At 35.8% G+C, this 23,637-nt stretch overlaps 1 protein-coding gene across 1 annotated transcript in view; it reads right to left on the reverse strand.

Annotated features, from left to right (window-relative positions):
* The window catches only part of SREK1IP1 (SREK1 interacting protein 1), a 57,999-nt gene that overhangs the window by 16,545 nt on the left and 17,817 nt on the right, over window positions 1–23,637 (reverse strand). Inside the window, exon 3 of the mRNA XM_077117301.1 lies at window positions 14,611–14,754. Coding sequence (XP_076973416.1) covers window positions 14,611–14,754 — 144 coding nt within the window. The remainder of the gene's footprint in view (window positions 1–14,610; window positions 14,755–23,637) is intronic.

The raw sequence follows: 23,637 nt of genomic DNA on the forward strand, positions 1-23,637 counted from the left end.
CAAATTACCATTACCAGGAATAAAACAGGAAATATCACTACAGATTCCACAAATAACCAAAAGATAATTAAGGGAATCCTATGAACAAGCCTACACATACAAATTTAACAACACAGACAGTATGGATTACCTTCTAAAAAGTCACAAACTACCACAACTCACTCATTACAGAGTAGACACTTTGAGTAGTACTATAACTATTAAAGAAGCTAAATTCATAATTTCAAAATTCACAGAAAGAATAACTATAGAAGAGAGGGTTGCAATGGAGAATTTTACCAAATACAAAAGGAGGAAATAACACAAACTCTACACAATCTCATGCAAAAAGCTGAAGAGGAGGAACACTTCCAATACATTTTAGGAAGCTAGTATACCCTGATATCAAAAGCAGACGAAGATGGAACAAAAAAGCAACAGATCAATATCTTTCACGAATATACACAAAAAAATAGAGTTCAAAATATGTAAAAATAATAAAATACCATGACCAAGTGGGATTTACTCAAGGCATAAAATATATTGCACCAAGGAATGCAATATACAAAAATCAATCAAGGTAATCTCCATATTAGCAGATAAAAGAAGCAAAAACATATGACAGTATCAACTGATGCAGACAACACACATGACCAAATTGAACACACATTCATGATAAAGCCTCTCAGAATTGTATGCTGGTACCAGTCTATTGAGTAGCAGCCTTTAAAAATGAACCAGGAAACATGTTTCTGGCATATCTTGCCAGAACTTGCCCTGCAGGCAGAGGCAGCAGCAAACAGCTAAGGCAGTGTAAAAGACAATTAGGTCCAAGTGTCCTGGGGCAAAAGTCATCTCACAGAGCAGGTCCCAGTGTCCTGCGGCTTCAGTCATATCATAACCACACAAGAGGAAGAGAATGCCTGTCTCATGGCGGGGGGGGGGGGGGGGGGGGCACTCAAATTCCTCTAAACAAAAGCTGTTACAAAGGCCATAAGCAAGCCCAGTCCAGGATGACAAAGGCTCAAGAAAATATGCAGTCAACTCGGCACTTCACTTTTGCCTTGGGCTGATCTTCTTAACAGAAGGGCTACACTCAGACAGAGAGCACCAGCCAACACAGACCCAATTTCAAAAACTGTGAAAGTTGTTTAGTGCATTAGTTTGTTTTTGTTAACTTCTAACATACAGGTAAATCTCTATCATAGAACTAGCAGAGTACAAAGTTGAGGCCCAGACAGCTCAGCAACTAAATTCCAGCACTAACACTTTAAAACATTAAAACGAACAATGTACAACAAAAGATTACAAGTCAAACAAAGGAACAGGAAATGACGGCTCATGCGAAGGAACAAGTTAAAAATCCAGAAATCATCTAAAAGAATATTGGACGTACATACTGTATGAAGATTAAAAAAAAAATCTCAATCTCATTGTGTTCAACGAAATAAAGGAAAACAGAGAGAAGGAAAAGATTATCAGGAAAACAATGAATGAACAATATGAACATCTTAAAAAGAGACAGAAAAAAAAAGAATCCAAATTGAAATACTAGTGCTGAAGATCAAAATAACTGAAATGAAAACGCCTCTAGAAGTTTCAACAGCAGATTGGGGCTGGCAAGAGAAAGAATCAGTGAATGTGAACATAAGACAACTGAAATGATTCAGGCTGAGAAACAAAAAGGAATGAAAAAAGTGAACAAAGCTGAAAGACTGGTGGGACAACATTAAGCATACACACACACACACACACACACACACACACACACACACACACAACACACACACACAGAAGGAGAAGAAAGAAAAGGATAGAAGGGATATTCAAAGAAATGGCATGAAACTTCCCAAATTTAATGAAAGACCATGAATATGTATGTTCAAGAAGCCCAAGGAATCCCAAAGCTAAGTACAGAATTGCCATATGATCTGGTAATCTTGCTACTAGGTATATACACAGAACTGAAAGTAGGGATGTGAACAGACATTTTCACACTGATGTTCATAGTGGCATTATTCACAATTGCCAAAAGATGGAAGCAACCTAAGTGCCATCAAGTAATGAATGTATAAGCAAAATGTGGTATATACACAATGGAGTATTATTCAGCAGTAAGAAGGAATGAAGTCCTGATACATGCAATAACATGGGTGAACCTGGAGGACATGATGTAGAGTGAAATAAGCCAGACACAAAAGGACAAATATTGCAAGATCTCACTAATATGAACCAAGTATAATAAGCAAATTCATAAAATTAGAATCTAGAATCCAGGCACCAGGGGATAGAATGGGGGTACAGACTGGGGAGATAATGCTCAATTTCTATTTAGATTGATTGTAATTGTTTGGAAATGGATAAAGGTGATGGTAAGTACATTACCGTGAATATAAATAACAGCACTGAACTATGTGTGTGAATGTGGATGAAAGGGATAGTTTTAGGTAGTGTATGTTACTAGAAGGAAAGTTAGAGAATAAAACATGAGACTGTAACAGTGAATTTTGTGATGGAGGAAGTCTGTGGCAAATGATACAAACAGAAGACTGTTCTTTCATGTACTATAACATATATGTCACTATTACAAGATGTTAATAGCAGGGTCATATATTAGAAATATACACCTAATGTAAACTATGGACCACAGTAAACAGTGATATTTTAATATTCTTTGAATACGAATAAATCTATAGAGTCAGAATTAGATTAGCAGTTATGTAAAGCTGGAGAAGGATAGAGGGATTAAGAGATGACTGCTAAGGGGTAATGGGGTTTTTCTTTTTGGAGTAAAGAAATGCTCTAAAATTGATGTGGTAATGAATATCCAACTCGGTGATTACACCAAAAGCCACTGGTTATCACCTTGGATGGACTATATGGTATGTGAACATACCTCAATAAAACCGCTTTAAAAAATAATAGAGAGATTAAGACATTTCCAAATAAACAAAAGATAAAGGGTGTTACTAGTTTGCTAGCTGCCATGATGTGATATACCAGAAATGGAGTGGCTTTAAAAAAGGGAATTTATTAAGTTGCAAGTTTACAGTTCTACGGCTGTGAAAATGTCCAAATTAAAGCAAGGCTATAGAAATGTCCAATTGAAGGCATTCAAGGATAGATACCTTGGTTCAAGAAGCCAATGAAGTTCAGAGTTGCTCTTTCAATTGGAAAGGCACATGGTGAACATGGCAATGTCTGCTAGCTTTCTCTAGGCTTCTTGTTTCACAAAGCTCCCCCAGAGGTATTTTCCTTCTTCATCTCCAAAGGTCTCTGGCTGTGTAGGGTCTGAGGCCCTTGTGACTCTGAAGCTTTTTCTAAAATGTTTCCTCTTTTTAAATGATTCCAGTAAACTAATCAAGACCCACCTTGAACAGGTAGAGACACATCTCCCTCTAATCAAAGGTTAATACCCATAATTGGGCATGCTACATCTCTGTGGGGATAATCTAATCAAGTGTCCAACCTATAGCATTGAATAGGGATTAAAAGAAACAGCTATCACCACAAAATGGATCAGGATTAAAACATGGCTTTTCAAGGGTACATAATCCTTTCAAAATGGCACAAGGGGGTTCATTACCACTAGACTTGCCATATGCCAAAGGGAGTTCTTAATATGGAAAGGAAAGAACACTAGACAGTTACATCAAAGCAGATAAAGAATTAAAGAATTCTGGTAAACGGAATTCTATAGCTTCCTGATTGTGATGTTGCACTGTATTATTTGGTATGTGTGCTGGTTTGAAGCTGTTATGTACCCCAGAAAAGCAATGTTCTTTTTCCTAAATCCAGTCATGACGGAGGCAGACCTATCGTTTATGGTGGAACATTTGATTAGATTGTTTCCATAGAGATATGTTTCTGCCCATTTAAGGTAGGTCTTAATCTGCTTACCAAAGTCCTTTAAGAGGGACCCATTTTTTAAAAAGCTCAGAGCCAACAGAGATGTAGAAAGAAAATGCCCAGTGAAACCAGAAGCCAAAGAATCAGCAAATGCCAGTCACATGTTTTCCCAGCTGACAGAGATGTTCCAGATGCCACTGGCCTTTCCTGACTCAAGGTATCTTTCTCTGGATGCCTTAGTTTGGATGTTTTTAATGGCTTTAGAACTAAAAACTTATAACTTAATAAATCCCCTTTATGAAAGCCAACTCATTTGTGGTACATTGCATTCTGGCAACATTAGTAAATGAAAACAGTATATGGAACTCCTCTTTTTGCTTTTCAGTTCCTAAAATGTAAATGCATAAAAGTAATGATAAATCAATGGTTTTGGACATAAAATGTTTAAAGCCATGTTTGTAAAAAGTACAAGAAAATTTACAAAGACAAAATAACAAAATGGCAGAAAGTCTTGCATTATTAGTATTACTTTAAATGTAACTGGATGAAACACTACAGTAAAAAGGCAGAGATTAGCAAAATAGACAACAGAGTATGACCTACCCATATGTTGTTCAAAGAGACTCATTTAAAATTCAAATACACAAGCTAGTACAAATGAAAGGATGGCAAAAATATATATCATGCAAATATTAACCAAAAGAGAGTTGGGGTAGCCATGTTAATATCAGGTAAAATAGACTTTAAGTCAAAAACTGTTATGAGGGACAGAAGGTCAATATACACCGAAAAAGGGTCAATTCGACAAGAAGACAAAACAATGATAAATGTATATGCACCTAATGGCAGCTCTCCAAAACATGAAGCAAATTCTGAATATTTTAAAGGAGAAACAGATGGTTGTATATTAATAGGAGACTTCAATACACCACTTTCTATAATGAGTAGAACATCTAAACAGACGATCCATGTGAGTAGTAGTCTTGAATGATACTCTAAACCAACTAGACCTAACAGACATGCACAGGACACTTCACCCAATAGCAGAATACACATTTTTCTCTAATATCCATAGACCCCATTCTCTAGAATAGACCACATGTTAGATCATAAAATAAGTCTCAATAAATCCAGAAATACTGAATCATACAATGCATCTTTTTGAGCACAATGGAATGAAGCTAGAAATAAAATACAGAGGGTGAACTGGAAAATTTCCCCAAATGTGGAAATCAAACAGTGTACTCTCAAACAGACAATGAGTCAAATAAGAAATAACAAGGGAAATTAGGGAATATCTTGAGGCAAGTGAAAATGAAGACATAATATACCAAAATTTATAGCAAGCAAAAAGGCAGTGCTAAGAGGGAAATTTATAGCTGTAAATGTTTATATTTAAGAAGAATCTCAATTAGAGTTCTCATCTCTCAAATGGAGGATCTAATAAGAAGAGCAAACTATTTTCCAAATGAGAAGGAAATAATAAAGACTACAGCAGAGAAAAATAAAAAACTATAAAAAACAGTATCAATGAAACCAAAATTTGATTCTTTGAAAAGATCAATACAATTGACAAACCTATAGTTAGACTGACAAAGAACAAAACAAAGAGAATGCAGATAGAGGATGCAAATAACTAAAATCAGAAAGAAAAGGAAGACATTACTACTGACCCTACAGAAATAAAAAGAATTTTATGAGGATTCTATAATCAACTGTTTGGCAAAAAATTTAGATAACCCTGATAAAATGAACACACAAACAACCTACACTGACTGAAGAGGATAAACTCTCAAAAGAACAAGAAAAAGTAAAGAGACTGAATCAGTCATCAAAAAAAACCTTGCAACAAATAAAAGTCCGAGATCAGATGGCTTCACCAGAGAATTTTACCAACCATTCCAAGAAGAATTAACACCATTACTGCTCAAACTCTTCCAAAAAATTGAAGAGGCTGGAACACTTCCTAACTCATTCTGTGAGAATGAGTTGAGCTGTGAGATCAACATTACCCTAATACCAAAGCCACATATGGATACTATATTAAAAAAAAAAATTACAAATCCTGCTATTTGCAAGCAGTGAAAATGGATGCAAGATGGAGATGATGGCCATAGCTCTGGGTGGAAAGTGATAGCATATAAAAAAGAAGTCACACTAAAACTCTCACCTGTATGTTAAAACCTCAACTTTTCAGCAGATTATCATGCTTCAACTTTGGCAATGGAAAGCTTTTGAGAGACTGGATATTAATGGACTGCAGAAGAAAAAGAAGACCCGATGGACACTGCTGTGTGACACAAACTCCAGGGAATGCCAAAGATTGCTAGTCAGTCAGAAGATAACAATCGTAGGACGAAGAAAGTCTTCTAACTTCAAAACTCTGTGCAATACAATTACATTATTTAATCTATCCCATTGTATGGTATTTGTTTTATACGCTAGGATACTAAAAAAACTGGGATACATAAATTACTTATAAGTGGTGCCTGAGTTTATCCTGGGGCTCTACAAATATCAAGAACATTTGGCATCAGGGTTCATTATATCCAATCTCAGCCTCCAAGCCCAATGAACCTTAAAATCCATTTGGTCTCTGGAAACCTGGCTATTTTGGGAACATCTAAGAGGTACATGTCCTTGTGCCAGCTATCATTACTGTGGGTTCCAAAATGGCATATTAAATGTTTCAAAGCCAGTGCTATGATAAGGCCCCAGAAAAATAATTCTCTCTGTAGAGAGAAGGCCTACGGGATTAAAATACCAGGTTCCCATGAGGAAACAATTCTACCAGGGTACATAATAAGTATTGTGCTGTATCTGAGGCTATGACACCAGGCTATTTGGGGCATTTCTCAAAATTCCAGGCAATCTTAGTAGGTCTTACAGATCAGCTCCATATCTTTTGCTTAATATTTTAAACCATTACCATGAACATTGACTCACCAAAGTCTTTGCCCTTCCTCTCACATTAATCAGATGGCTTCAAAGTGTTTCACAAATATTGTAGCTAACTTTAGAAATAGATTATTTTGACCATTAAAATAGAAAGTATTTCTAAAAAAAGAAAGAAAATTGCAGATCAATTCAATATCCCACATGAATGTAGATGCAAAAAGCCTCAACAATATATCAGCAAATCAAATACAACATCATATTAAAAGAATAATACACAATGATTAACTGCGATTCATCCATGTATGCAAGGACAGCTCAACACAAGAAAATTAACGTAAGAAAAATCATGTAATACATCAGAGTAAAAAAATAAAGGGGAAAAAGACCACATGAACATTTCAATTGATGTGAAAAAAGCATTTGACAAAATAAGGCACCCTTCTTGGTAAAAACACTTAGTAAACTAGAAATAGAAGGAAATTTCCTCAATATGAAAAAGGGCACATATGAAAAGCCCACAGCAAACATCATACTCAGTGGTGAAAGACTGAAAGCTTTTCCTGAAAGATCAGCTACAAAACAAGGATGTCCACTGTCACCACCATTATTTAAAATCATACAAAAATTTCTAGCCAGAACAATTAGGTAAGGAAAAGAAATAAAAGGTATCCAAATTGGAAAGAAGTACAAGTATCCCTATTTGTGGATGACATAACCCTACACATAGAAAAGCCTGAAAAATCCACAAGTCTATTCAGCAAAGAAGTGGGGAATAAGATCACATGCAAGTATCAGTAGTGTTTCTATACACTGGTAATGAGCAATTTGAATAGGAATTCAAGAAAGAAATTATATCTATAATATCAAATAAGAAAATCAAATATCTAGGAATAAATTTAACCAAGGATGAAAAGGACTTAAATAGAGCAAACTACAAAACATTCCTAAGAGAAATAAAAAGACCTCAATGACAGTCTGTGTTCACAGATTGGAAACTAAATATTGTTAAGATGTCAATTCTCCTCAAAGTGATCCATTCACCCCCCCCCACCCCCTCACCCACCCATCTATCCATCATCTATTTATCTACCTATACCTACCTACTGATTTATCTGTCCAGCGATCTATCAATTCAACATCTCGTCATCTCAAGTCCACTCAATAGGGTAAGAATAGTCTCTTTAACAAATGGTGCTGGGAAAACTGGATATTCATAAACATGAGAATGAAGGTGGACCCCTACCTCACACCATATATAAAAATTAACTCAAAATGGAACAGGGATCTAAATATAGGACTAAAAACCATATACCTCCTAGAAGAAAATATAGGGCAGTAGCTTCAGGACCTTGTACTTGGTAATGATTACTTAGATTTTACACCAAAAGCATGAGCAGCAAAAGAAAAAACTTGATAAATGGGACTTCATCAAAATGAAAAAGTTTTGTGCATCAAAGCACTTCATTACGAAAGCAAAAGGACAATCTACAGAATGGGAGAAAATATTTGGAAACTACATATCTGATAAGGGTTTAATATCCAGAAAATAAAATAAATCTTACTACTCAACAACAAAGAGGAAGTCCAATTTAAAAATGAAAAAAAAAAAAACTTGAATAGACATTTCTCCAAAGAAGAAATACAATAGCCAGTAAGCATATGTAGAGATGCACTATATCATTAGCCATTAAGGAAATGCAAATCCAAAACACAATGAGATACTATTTCAACTCACTAGACTGGGTACAATTAAAACAACAGAAAATAACAAGGGCTGGAGAGGATGTGGACTAATAGAAACACTTGTTCATTGTTGTACAATGGTACAATGGTACCATGCTATGAAGACAGCTTGTTGTTTCCTCAGATAGTCAAGCATAGAATTACCATATGAGCCGGCAGTCCCATTTCTAGGTATACACCTCAAAAATCGAAATCAGGGACTCAAACAAATACTTGCACACTGATGTTCACAGAGGCCTTATTCACAACTGCCAAGATATGGAAACAACCAAAGTGTTCATAAACAGATGAATGGCTAAATAAAACATGGCATATACATACAATGGAATATTAATCAGCTGTAAAAAGGAATGAAGTTCTGATACATGCAACCCCATGTACGAACCTTGAAGACATCATGTTGAGTGAAATAAACCAGACACAAAAGGACCAAAATTGTCTGATTTCACTGAAATGAAATAATTAGAAAGAGCAAATAAACAGTCAGAAAGGAGAATACAGGATACTGGGGGCCATGGTGGGAGTAGGGAATGGAGAGTGAATACTTAATTGATAGTTTGTTTTGGGTGATGGAAAAGTTTTACTGATGGATGGCGTTGATGATAGTACAACAGTGTGAATGTAATTAACACCACTTTTACATATTAAATGTGGTTAAAAGGGACAATTTTAGGTTATATATATTTTACTTGAATAAAAACAACATAGGACTAGTTGCAACATAAGCAGTGCACCATAATGGAATCTATGGACTACTGTTAATAATAAAACATAATATTGTTTTACCAATTGTAACAAAGGTACTTTATTAATGCAAAGTATTAATAGGGAACACTGCCTGCTTGAGGGGGTTATTGGGAACCCTGTATTTTCTGTAAAACTACAGAACTTTTAAACCTTTAAGAAAAGTAGGAATAGAAGGGGAACTTTATAAAGAATATCTACAAGAAATTCACAGGTAACATTTTTAATGGTGAAATACTGAATGCTTTCTCCTTACGATTGGAAATAAGGCAAGGATGTTTGCTCTCACCACTCTTATTTAACATAATGCTGCAATTTCTAGTGTATGTGACGAGGAAAGAAAAAGAAATAAAAGGTATACAGGTCAAATGCAATGAGATAAAACTGTCTCTGTTTGTAGATGACAAGACAGTCTACCTTGCAATTTCCAAGAAATCTACCAAAAACACTTAGAACTAATAAGTGAGTTCAGTGAGGAAATAGGATATAATACAAATATATAAAAACCAATTATTATCTATATACTAGCAATGAACACGTGGACAACAAAATTAAAAATATCAGATTCACAATTTTTCAAGAAAAATTGAATACATTAGTATAAATCAAGCAAAAACATGTACAGGACTGTGTGTGGAAAACAGTGATGAAGGAAATCAAAGATCTAAGATGGAGAGACATATTGTGTACGTGAACTGGAACATTTAATCTAGTAAAGATGTCACTTTCCCCCAAATTAATATATTTGTGAAAATAATTCCTACCAAAATCTTTGCCAGATTTTTTTAAAGAAATAAACAAGATTATTCTAAAATTTATATGGAAATGCCAAGGAATTAGAATGGTTGAAATGACTCTGAAACAGAAGAGTAAAGGGGTACTGAGTGGTCAATCTGAAAATCAAGACATTATATAACTAGAGTAATCATGGGTACGTGGTGTTGGTAGCCTCTTATGTGACATTCAAGAAAGTCAAGTATTGATCCTGTGCTTAGAGATAGCACCAGGGAAGCCTGGAATACCTGTCCTAGCAATACAGCAATCCCAGCCACTGGATCTTTCTTTACATTCCTGTCACCAGATTTGAAACTTTATCAGCTGCTTTTAATCCCTGACTAGGCAAGCCTAGTCCCATTATATAAACTTTCCATTCCCTCTTGTGGCTTCCAATCAACCACTTAGCAAATAGCTTTTGTAACTGCCTTATAAAAAGTACATTTTGAGCCAAACATAGATTTCACACCAATTACACTGTGGCTTCACTTAAGACCCATCTTTATGAAGCTTGAAACCACTATTGTAGGTCATTCGTTTGCATTTGATTCCAGCAGTAACTGAAGGGAAGGAGAGTGATGATTATGGAAATTTGCAAATATGTGATTCTGGAATTTTCTCACAGGCAATTTACAATGATAACCATCATCAAATAAAATTAAATATGAAGCTAACATAAAACTCTCTTAAACAAACCAAACCCAAACAAACTAAGCCTCAAATCTGTTAAAATATACTTTTCCCCTGGATTGATCCAAAAGAATATTGTAAATTTTTAGGGGATGAGATATAAAGAGAAGATTACATTCTAATTACAGGCAAACTGTAAATATGAAATAACACTGGTGCAAAATACAGTGAGAAAAAGGACTGTATTCTTGAATTCTCTGGGTTCTTGGTTAATAGTGAAATCCTTTTATTTTGACTTTATTCATATTGTAATATCATAAGCAGGTCTTCAGTTATCAATACCACTTAGAATTCCAAAGGCAAAAATTCTCTTTCAGAAATTGCAAAACACAGTGGAATACCTTAAAGATCTTCCTGATGCACTGGAGCGTGACTAGATAGTAAAGATGTTCTCTCTTTCTCACATACGCACGGTAAGTCAATAAGGACTTACTACCCTTGCTGTGCATTGACTGCTCAATCTTTCCTTGTTGACAGCACGGGTGACAGACTTTCCTAGGGCTGTGCAGGTCTCAGATTGTTGTAGGGCAATCAGATAGCAATATCTGCTACCATCAGTTACCATTCATGCCAAGTCCTGCCCTCTGAATTTGGGTCAATACCTGACTATATTTGTCATTTAGAGGTTTTTACTTTATTTTAAATTAAAGCCATTAAATGGCTATTGAAAAATATGCAATATAATAGAAGCAAATATATATGGGAACAAAACAGAATAGAACTTAACACAAACCTGAGTTTTGCTGTTTAAATGCCATTTCTCTGTCTTCTCTTTTACATCTGTTTCATATTGGTAGAATTCCTGCTTTCCCCTGGCTTACTAATTTTATTCTATTATTTAAAAAATACTATCATATTCAAGATGGGCTGAAAGATCAAGGAAGGGTTTAAGGCATCACTGAGAACTCACTCTCAGTGGGCCACAGTTTTACCCTCATCCCCACAGGGATTCTAAGCAAGAACAACTACAACCTCTACACGCTGACCCTGTACTCAGGAAACCTGCTTATTTGGGTAGGAGTCACTGGGCTTCCATTAGGTGACCATGAAATAATGGTGGATGCCTGCTAAATTACATTAGTATTGGAATCTTTATGATATACCGGGTTGGGGACTGTCCTCAAAGTCATGAGACTTGGGACTGAGTTCTCTATCGTTTAGTGTAAAGGGCTAGTACATATATATATATATACATATACGCACCAGAAATCGAACCTGGGTCTCTGGCATGGCAGGCAAGAATTCTGCTACTGAACCACCATTGCACAGCCTGGCTAGTATATTTTTTAAGGAAAAAAAAAATAAGAAAAAGACTAGATTGAGCCAGTGATTCTTAATGTGAAATTATAACAGGGAAGCTTTAGAATTTTACTTATTTTAGGATTATAAATTTCCATTGTCTCTACCTCCTCCCAGGGTCATTTGTCTTCTGGTTGAAAACCATCTCTAGAATAAATCACTCTTAATTACGGGAGTGTGTTTTATCCCTCACAATTGTTGTGGTGAGGAAATAAGGTTAAAAACCAGCAGATAGGATGATCCTTAAGGTAAGAGGACAACATCTGGTGACGCAAATAGTGCTGGATCAATAACTAAGAAACCTGAATCATGGTGCTGACTTTATCAGTTAGTGACTTTGGGGAGGTTTCTTGCCCTCATTTTTCCTTTCCATATAACATAGTTTCCATTTAAACTTGTGTCCTCTAGGATCCCTCTTAATTCTCCACTTTTATGCATTTGTTAAAAATAATTATGGCAGTATCCACGGATGCAGTAGAAATTGTCCTTGTGGAATCAGTGGTCTTAGGCACTTCTCCTGAAGCCCTCGGTCTGCTCCCATGTGGACTGGCTGACCTCTATGCTCAGAGCAGTTGCTTTCCCAAGATCTTTCTTTACCAGCATCCTCAAGATTCCCCCCCATCTCTTTCACTTCCCACATTCGACGTTTTTCCTTCTCTTGGCATACATCCTTATTTTGTTAAAGCACTTACTCACTTATTCTAGAGGTTTTCTAAGAAAGGGTATGTAAGAGGTAAATATTTTGGGGGCCTTGAATGTCTGAAAATGCCTTTATTCTACTTTCACACTTGAGCACCAGTCTAATTTGCATATAATTTTCCATAAAAAATTTGACATTATTACCTATATCTTCTAGGATCCAGGATTGCTTTCGAGAAAGTACAAAGCTATTTTAACTCTTGATCCTTTGCCTATGAACTGTTTTATCCCTGACTATGGAAGCTTAGTTTCTATTCACCTTATTTCCTATAAAATCAAATTTCATAATGACGTGCCATTGTGTGTCTACTTTCTCCACTGTGCTTGGTCCAATAATGGACCTGTTCAATTTGGAAACTAATGCCCTTTAATTCTAGGATAATTTTGTGAACTATTATTCATTTATGATTTCCCTTCTCTATTTTCTCTTTCTGAAATGTTTTGAATGAAGTATTTCCTGTACTGATCCTTCAATTCCCTTACGTTTTTTCTGTCTTTGGCTGCTCTTCATTCTAGATCCCTTCCTTCAACTTTACCTTCTAGCGCTATCAAATTTTTCATGTCGGCTTTTTTGTTTTGTTTTTTCTTTTTCCTCCCTTGATTCTATTAATGTTTTTGATAACAATGATTGCTTTTAAATTGTTAAAAAATGCTTGCATTCCTTGAATGAACTGCATTTGGTGGTGCTGTAATGAATTTTTTATTTTATTTTATTTTTTCACATGGGCAGGAACCGGGAATCGAACCCGGGTCCTCTGGCATGGCAGGCGAGCATTCTTGCCTGCTGAGCCACCATGGCCTGCCCTATGAATTTTTAAAATATACTACTGGATAAAATTAGCTAATTTAAAAAGTGTGTTTGCAGGTATATATATTTTAAAAATGTAATCAGATAAATTGTAGGTTTACAGAAAAATCATTTGAAAAATACAGTGTTCCAAAGTAATCCCTCTACCCTCATTAGTAACAACTTGCATTAGTGTGGTACATTTGTCATAATTCATAAAATAACATTTTTTATAATTGTAATATTGACTATAGTCCAAATATCATTCATTGTTGTACAATCCTATGTTTTATCTTTGAATTTTTATTCTATTAACATACATATGACCTAATTAGCACCATAGAACTATGTAGTAAATGTGGCTAAAAGGGGATATTTTAGGTCTGCTTTCTTTTTAGTTCCTCAAAGTTCTTTTATTGTTCTTTTCATAGTATTCTGTTCATGTTTTATGCATATAATATCTTTCAATGAAACTGGGTATTAATGATTTCTGTCAAGTTTTCTTTTCCTTGCTAAGACTCTGTATACTTCAGTTGACTTTTGTTTGGTGGTTTTGGTCTCCATATTTCATGTGAGTCTTTCCTGAGATTTTTGGGATTGCTTGGCCATCTAAAAGCAGATTGTAAACTAAGAATATATGAAACTCGGAACTTTGGACTTTAATGGTAATCTGGCTAGGCTTCATTCCTGCTGTCTGTATCTTAAGGACTTTTCCCTGGAGAAGAATATTTCGACCTTCTGCCTAGGTGATACATGTCTGGGAATCAAGAGGGTAAGAAAGGTTGGGAGGTTCTCAGCATTCAGTATCTAACTTTTAACATCTCATTTCCAGGTGTTAAGTAACTGTTGAAAGTCAAATGCTAACAAATGTGACATAAGGCTATAAAACAGATCTTCAATCAGAATCTATATCATGTGACATGTTAGTACAATGAGAAACAAACAAAAACGCACTGTGGAAATGCTGATCAGCTGTTTGATTTGGACAAATTACTTAAAACATTCAAAGCCTATTTCCTTACCTTATGCAGTGGCTACTACATAAAATACAAAAGCTATCTTAATGATAAGCAAAACAGATAAATATGACATTACAGCAAAATATTTAGAACATTTTTAAAGAATAGGGAAAAAAAAGTATAGCTTACTTTTTTCTTGTAATGCCTGCAATTTATTCAGTTCCTCATTCTCTTCATCACTATCTTCACTGCTTGTGCTGCTAACATCCAAAACTATGTCCCTTTTGGGGTCTACTCGGAGAAAATTGCGGCATTCAAAAGTCAGATGACCAGCTAAGGAAGAGAGAAACAAAAATGTTAATGACAAAACTGCAGATACATCTCAAGAGGACACTCTAATTTCAAACAAAAATGTTTGTAAGCTTAAGTGCATTTTTGATTGAACTAAGTCCATGGTTTAACTCAGGGTTCACTGTTTGTGTTGTACAAGTCCATAGATTTTTAGAAAATCTTTATTCTAGTGACATATATACAATCTAAAATTTCCCCTTTTAACCACGTTCAAACATATAATTCAGTGCTGTTAATTATACTCACAATATTGTGCTACATCACTACCATCCATTAACAAACTTTTCCATCATCTCAAATTACAGAAACTGTACATTTTAAATCTTAATTTAGTCAGCTGGTGGTAGTTTGGTGATTTTCTCTATACTTGTCTCTGAAGGCAACACTCAGATAATTTTTTCTTTTGTTCATCATAACTTTTCATTCAACAAGCATTTTTTTTTTTTGGTCCACTTCTTATGGATTTCAGACTACTGTACTATTGTATTTTTGCTTTCTATGCATTAAAAGACATATCCTTATATTTGGGATTTTGCATTGTATTCTTTTCTATACCTTTTTCTTCTCATCTTGACTACTGTACACATGGAATTATACAGTCATCTAATTAAAGTTGGCATAATAATAAGTATTATTGTAAGAATCTAATTGCATCTGTTCTTCTAAAGAACACCTAAAAATTTAATTCTGATATCATTTACCCACAAAAGCAATCATTAAAAACACCAGTAAAAGTACAGGACATAATATAGCCAACACTAAAACACCTAGCACCCAGCTGTTAATATTTTACCACATTCACTTTCAACTTTTTTATGGTAAGTGTGTGGCACAAACACACACATGCACACTATGTTGGGGTGCTTGGAACCTGTTCCAGTCCCATCCCATTCGTTCTGTCCTCAGAGGTAACTCATACTGAAGTTGATGTATATACTCCCCTAAATATACTGTATTGTATATAGTTTTTACATAAAAGCAATTATTCTTACCTATTAATCTGCAACTTGTTCGTCACTCAATATCATGTTTTGTGAACTACTTTTGTTAACATAAACAGATGTAATTTTCTCATTTTATCTGACAAATAACATTCCGTTTTATGAAAAACACAACATTCATTTATCCTTTAAACTACTCATAGAAATTTACGTTGCTTCCAATATTTGTTATTACAAACAATGCTGAAATGTGTAGCTGTATGTCTTTTTATGCACATATGCCAGGGTTTCTCTAGAGTGGCAGCTTTCAAATTTTCTTGACCACAAATGACTGACGGGAAAATAAAGTGTTAACCAAGTATACAAATATACGTACTTTATATATGAATATTTCACAAAAAATGGCAGCAAAAATCACAGGAAGTATCAGTACAGTCAATGTTCAAATAGCAGTGAAAATGTTGATGGTAAACAACTAATTATTTCACAACCCACTAATGATTCACCAAAACCTTATACTAGAGGTCATTTCCAGTTCTCTTTTACTTCAAGAGTACAGCCTGTTGCGAGTACTAAGGTCTACACCAGAGGCCTCCTACTGGAGAGTGCAGCCTGTTGCAAGTACTAGGTCTACACCAGAGGCCTCCTACTGGAGAGTGCAGCCTGTTGCGAGTACTAGATCTACACCAGAGGCCTCCTACTGGAGAGTGGCCTGTTGCGAGTACTAGGTCTACACCAGAGGCCTCCTACTGGAGAGTGCAGCCTGTTGCGAGTACTAGGTCTACACCAGAGGCCTCCACTGGAGAGTGCAGCCTGTTGCGAGTACTAGATCTACACCAGAGAGCTCCTTCCTACTGGGGCCCCAATCTTGGGCCAGGGTCATGGGCTTTGATTTTCGTCCTCCGTTCTTTGCCAGGTTATGAAAACAGAATTTCAAGGACTCTAGGTTTAGCAAATGTCCCCAAGGCTTACTCCTCAGCGCTTCTGCTTTCCCTTGTTTGTTGGCCACTAAATACTCTTTAAGTCTTTACTTTCTCCCTAGTTGACTGATGTATCTAAAATATGTATTATCAACTTTACCCAGTTTTCTTAGCTGTTTACAGGAGGGTCTAGTCCATCAAGTTTCCTCCACTGTGATTTCCACCCAATGAATCATTCAGAAGAGCTTTTTAAAGTTTCTGTACATACAGGGTTTTCAGACTATGTTTCTACTTGCTGAGTTATAAATTTATTGAGTTACGTGAGAATGGGTTCTACATGGTATTAGTTTGTGGCATAACATGTAATAAATTTAGGAAGGATTCAGTATGTATTTCAAAGGAATATGTATTAGTATTTGCTAAGTAGGGGTCTAAGTTTGTTTTGCTCAAGTCTTCTCCACCTTCACTTTTTGCCTAGACTTCTGACAGAGGTACTTCTGAAAACTATACTATGGGGGGGCACAAGTAGTTCAGTGGTAGAATGCTAGCCTGCCATGTGGGAGACTCAGGTTCAATTCCTGGCCCATGCAGCCAAATAAAAATAAAAAATCCTTAAAAAAACAAAACAAAATTGTACTATGAGTGTAGATTTATTAATTTCTCCTTGTAATACAGCTTTTGCAGTATATATTTTTGAGAATATACTATTAAGCATATTCAAGATCATACTTTATCTTCTGGCTGACTAATCTTATCTCTCTCTTTATCCTTGTTTTGCTTTTGCCTCAAAAAGTCTGATATTAAAATTGGTCTAATCATCTCAATTGATGCAGAGAAGGCATTTGACAAGATTCAACATCCTTTCCTGTTGAAAACACTTCAAAAGATAGGAACACAAGGGAACTTCCTTAAAATGATAGAGGGAATATATGAAAAACCCACAGCTAATATCATCCTCAATGGGAAAAAATTGAAAACTTTCCCCCTAAGATCAGGAACAAGACAAGGATGTCCATTATCACCACTATTATTCAACATTGTGTTGGAGGTTCTAGCCAGAGCAATTAGACAAGAAAAAGAAATACAAGGCATCAAAATTGGAAAGGAAGAAGTAAAACTATCACTGTTTGCAGACGATATGATACTATACGTTGAAAACCCGGAAAAATCCACAACAAAACTACTAGAGCTAATAAATGAGTACAGCAAAGTAGCAGGTTACAAGATCAACATTCAAAAATCTGTAGCATTTCTATACACTAGTAATGAACAAGCTGAGGGGGAAATCAAGAAACGAATCCCATTTACAATTGCAACTAAAAGAATAAAATACCTAGGAATAAATTTAACTAAAGAGACAAAAAACCTATATAAAGAAAACTACAAAAAACTGTTAAAAGAAATCACAGAAGACCTAAATAGATGGAAGGGCATACCGTGTTCATGGATTGGAAGACTAAATATAGTTAAGATGTCAATCCTACCTAAATTGATTTACAGATTCAATGCAATACCAATCAAAATCCCAACAACTTATTTTTCAGAAATAGAAAAACCAATAAGCAAATTTATCTGGAAGGGCAGGGTGCCCCAAATTTCTAAAAACATCTTGAGGAAAAAAAACGAAGCTGGAGGTCTCGCGCTGCCTGACTTTAAGGCATATTATGAAGCCACAGTGGTCAAAACAGCATGGTATTGGCATAAAGATAGATATATCGACCAATGGAATCGAATAGAGTGCTCAGATATAGACCCTCTCATCTATGGACATTTGATCTTTGATAAGGCAGTCAAGCCAACTCACCTGGGACAGAACAGCCTCTTCAATAAATGGTGCCTAGAGAACTGGATATCCATATGCAAAAGAATGAAAGAAGACCCATGTCTCACACCCTATACAAAAGTTAACTCAAAATGGATCAAAGATCTAAACATTAGGTCTAAGACCATAAAACAGTTAGAGGAAAATGTTGGGAGATATCTTATGAATCTTACAACTGGAGGCGGTTTTATGAACCTTAAACCTAAAGCAAGAACACTGAAGAAGGAAATAAATAAATGGGAGCTCCTCAAAATTAAACACTTTTGTGCATCAAAGAACTTCATCAAGAAAGTAGAAAGACAGCCTACACAATGGGAGACAATATTTGGAAATGACATATCAGATAAAGGTCTAGTATCCAGAATTTATAAAGAGATTGTTCAACTCAACAACAAAAAGACAGCCAACCCAATTACAAAATGGGAAAAAGACTTGAACAGACACCTATCAGAAGAGGAAATACAAATGGCCAAAAGACACATGAAGAGATGCTCAATGTCCCCGGCCATTAGAGAAATGCAAATCAAAACCACAATGAGATATCATCTCACACCCACCAGAATGGCCATTATCAACAAAACAGAAAATGACAAGTGCTGGAGAGGATGCGGAGAAAGAGGCACACTTATCCACTGTTGTTGGGAATGTCAAATGGTGCAACCACTGTGGAAGGCAGTTTGGCGGTTCTTCAAAAAGCTGAATATAGAATTGCCATACGACCCAGCAACACCATTGCTGGGAATCTACTCAAAGGACTTAAGGGCAAAGACACAAACGGACATTTGCACACCAATGTTTATAGCAGCATTATTTACAATTGCAAAGAGATGGAAACAGCCAAAATCTCCATCAACAGAAGAGTGGCTAAACAAAGTGTGGTATATACATACGATGGAATATTATGCAGCTTTAAGACAGGATCAACTTATGAAGCATGTAATAACATGGATGGACCTAGAGAATATTATGCTGAGTGAGTCTAGCCAAAAACTAAAGGACAAATACTGTATGGTCCCACTGATGTGAACGGACATTCGAGAATAAATTTGGAATATGTCATTGGTAACAGAGTCCAGCAGGAGGTAGAAACAGGGTAAGATAATGGGCAATTGGAGCTGAAGGGATACAGACTGTGCAACAGGACTAGATATAAAAACTCAAAAATGGACAGCACAATAATACCTAACTGTAAAGTAATCATGTTAAAACACTGAATGTAGCTGCATCTGAGCTATAGGTTTTTGTTTTGTTTTGTTTTGTTTTTACTATTATTACTTTTACTTTTTCCTCTATATTAACATTCTATATCTTTTTCTGTTGTGTTGCTAGTTCTTCTAAACCGATGCAAATGTACTAAGAAACGATGATCATGCATCTATGTGATGATGTTAAGAATTACTGATTGCATATGTAGAATGGTATGGTTTCTAAATGTTGGGTTAATTTCTTTTTTTCCGTTAATTAATAAAAAAAAAAAAAGAGAAGGGGTAATTGGAGCTGAAGGGATACAGACTGTGCAACAGGACTGGATATAAAAACTCAGAAATGGACAGCACAATACTACCTAATTGTAATGCAATTATGTTAAAACATTGAATGAAGCTGCATGTGAGGTATAGGTTTTTTTTTCTCTCTATTATCGTTTTAATTCTTATTCTGTTGTCTTTTTATTTCTTTTTCTAAATCGATGCAAATGTACTAAGAAATGATGAATATGCAACTATGTGATGATATTAAGAATTACTGATTGTACATGTAGAATGGAATGATTTCTAAATGTTTTGTTAATTTTTTTTAATAATAAAAAAAATTGGTCTATAATGCTTTACTAGTGCTCTTTTGGTTAGTATTAGTTGAAGTATATGTAATTGCCATTTTTGTGGATAAAACAGCTCAAATCAGCAATATTCAACTTAATTTTTGTCTGCTCTGTTTTCCCCATCCCTTAATTTGAAAATTTCTATGTAATTTTTAGTTTTCTAAGTAGTTTATTAAAAACAGCATATAGCAAAACTTAGTTTCTTGATTTGATACTAGGCAAATTTTTAATATAATTTCTTAGCTTGAGAAAAATGGTTCCTGCCTCACTGGAAGCAGCATAAGTTCACTTATACTTAAAGACAGTGTAAGCTTAGGTTGCTAATTTCTAATTATTCCCTTTCTTCTTATCATTATTTTATAGGGACTTAATCTAAGATTTCTTGTTGCTTTCCTCAGACAGTGAATAAAAATTCTCTAATCCCTGTTTCAGCCTTTTTGAAGAACATGCACTCCAGCCATGCTGCCATCCACCAGGGTCTAAGGCTTCTGTCTATATCCCCACAGGACTATCCAGATGAAAATCCTGTGGGTCTCATGGTTTTCCGTGAGCACTCCTGCTCTGGCTCTGTGTTCTTTTTTATTTCCAGCACCTGGGGATTTTCTTTCCATTCTTTTGTGCTGGTTATTAATATTATTATTTTATCACTATTACATTATTCTCTAAGTGTCTGGAGTAGAAGAGAGGACTTTCTATGTCAGTTCAGTTGCCTTTTTTTTTTTTTTTTTAACATGGGCAGGCACCAGGAATCGAACCTGGGTCCTTGGGCTTGGCAGGCAAGCATTCTTACCTGCTGAGCCACCGTGGCCCACCCTCAGTTGCCATTTTGATTAGAACTCATGATGACATGATTTTTAATTAAGCTAGTTTTGTATTCAAACACTTCACATTGCAATGACTATTTAAAATAAATAAAATACTTGAATAATGACCACACTGGCACCAAGTTCTGTCCCGCGTCCATTTCAACTTTGCTTCAACAAAAGTAACCCTAAACTGATAATTCAAAGAAAGTGACTCTAAAGTGATAAGAGAAGTTACTCACGAAGCTACAAATAAAGTTCTTTTTTTCCCCTCTTTTTCCTTTTTTCCTAGAAAAGAAGGGAAGGGAGCTTAAGAAATAATTATGTTCCAAATTAACATTCATGTAGCTACTTTTCCAAATTGACATGAAGTAGAAAATGAGCAGAGAATTCTTAGGTGAACAGAAGCTTAATTTTCTTTTCTTTCTTTTTTTTTTTTTTTTTGGCATGGGCAGGTTCCAGGAAATGAACCTGGGTCTCGGGCATTCTGCCACTGAGCCACCACTGTATAACTCAGAAGCTTAATTTTTTTATCACAGATAAACAGACATATCTCAAGTTATAACATTTTAATAACTGATTAGAAAAAGCAATGTGGTATAGCATAAAGTCTTACAGAAAACCAGAGTAAAAATTCTAGTTTTCTCACTTAATAGCAGAGTAACTCTCCTGAGCCTCAGTTTTCCGACTGTTGTAGCAATAACAATAATAATCAGTCCCATCTGGTGAGCACTTACTATGACCCTTCATTGATCTGAACACTTTACTTGGATTAACTCATCCTACAAAATAGCTCTATGGAATTCAGTACTATAGTTACCACATGTTACTGTTAGGAAACTAAAACACAGTGATTAAGCAACTTGCCTCATGTTACATAACTATGAAGTGCCAGCTGAGGTTTGTACCTACTCTATCTGGTGCCAGAGCTATGACCTTAAATGTCCATAACAATGAAGACCATGAAACCTACTTCATAAGGTTGTTTCAAGAACGAAAAACAATGAAATCATATCTTTAAAGTACCTCAGAACATAGATTGGCACCATGTAGGCATTTGTGGTAGGCAGATTCAGGTGTCAACTTGGCTAGGTGAAGGTGCCTAGTTCTGTTGCTGCAGACATGAGCCAATGGCATGTGAACCTCATCTGTTGCTGATTGCATCTGCAGTCAGCTAGAAGGCATGCCTGCTGCAATGAATGATGTCTGATTTAACTAGCTGGTGCTTAAATGAGAGACTCAAAGTAGAACAAGCCCAAGTAGCTCAGCATACTTCATCTCAGCACTCAGCCCAGCACTCACAGCTCAGCCCAGGCCTCTGGAGATGCAGAAAGAACTACCCCAGGGAAAGCTGTTGGAACCCAGAGGCCTGAAGAGAAGACCAGCAGAGATCACCCTGTGCCTTCCCACATAAGAAAGAACCTCAGTTGAAAGTTAGCTGCCTTTCCTCTGAAGAACTGTATGTTAACTGAATAAATCCCCTTTTATTGAAAGCCAATCTGTCTCTGGCGTGTTGCATTCCAGCAGCTAGCAAACTAGAACAGCATTTATTGTATTACTACAAGCAAAGGTAGATTCTCCCCTTTCCTCACTCCAGTACTGGTTATGTGGGAAAAACTAAGTGCCAAGTAATAATAAAATCTCCATTTTCATTCTGACTATGTAGAATATAATCTGTCAATACACACATACAACAAAAACTTGTTTTATGGTAAGAGGGCCAAACGCCTTTTCTTGGTCAACAGCGTGTCCAGACTATGCTAATGACTGCTAACTTAACTGGGGCTTTGGCTCCACCCAAGGTCTCAGCTTAGGAACATAAAAGCTCTGTTATAAAATTTGAATTTTAAATCCTATTAATCCCACCAAGCTTCACATTCTTATTTTAGCCCCTATCCTAAAATGCAGGCTTCTGTATTCATTTATCCTTCCTTAAAGTCTCATCTTCATATTACTCTGTTCTTGTTTTCCCGACTTAGCTAACCATTGCCTCTCCCATTCCAATCTTTTTATTATAGTTTCTGAAACATGAAATCTCTAGTGAACAAACTGTCCTACCTGATAAACCTGTTTGCAGAATACTCCCTGTATCACATTTTTTATGGCATATTTGCTCTTCCCTAAGGATACTTCTCTATAGCTAATCATCCAATACCTCAGTATTATTAATATTGTCAATGCTTTACAATGCTGTTTCCAAATAAGTCCTCCACATTCCCATAAAGCCCCCTGCTGCTGCTGAATGGCCCCATTCACTGAAGTCTTTGACCAGGCTCATACTTCTGCTCTGCACCATAAGCCCTGTCATAAATCTGAATGGACAGCCTATCCTATACCTTAATTTTTCTCAGTTCCTTCACATTCTTGATGCCACACTATGGACACACTCTAGTCATCATCTGGAACTGTCATGCCTCTGAAATTCTAAATTCCAGTATTATACTCTTTCATTATTCTAGCCTTCTTTCTTCCTTATATCCAAGCAAAGACTTGTTTTTGAATCTCATTAAGACCTCCAGTTTCTCAATCCTTTAATTTTTCCTCGCCCATCAAACTCCTC

The sequence above is a fragment of the Tamandua tetradactyla genome, chromosome 9, assembly GCF_023851605.1.
Source record: "Tamandua tetradactyla isolate mTamTet1 chromosome 9, mTamTet1.pri, whole genome shotgun sequence".
Taxonomy (NCBI): Eukaryota; Metazoa; Chordata; class Mammalia; order Pilosa; family Myrmecophagidae; genus Tamandua; species Tamandua tetradactyla.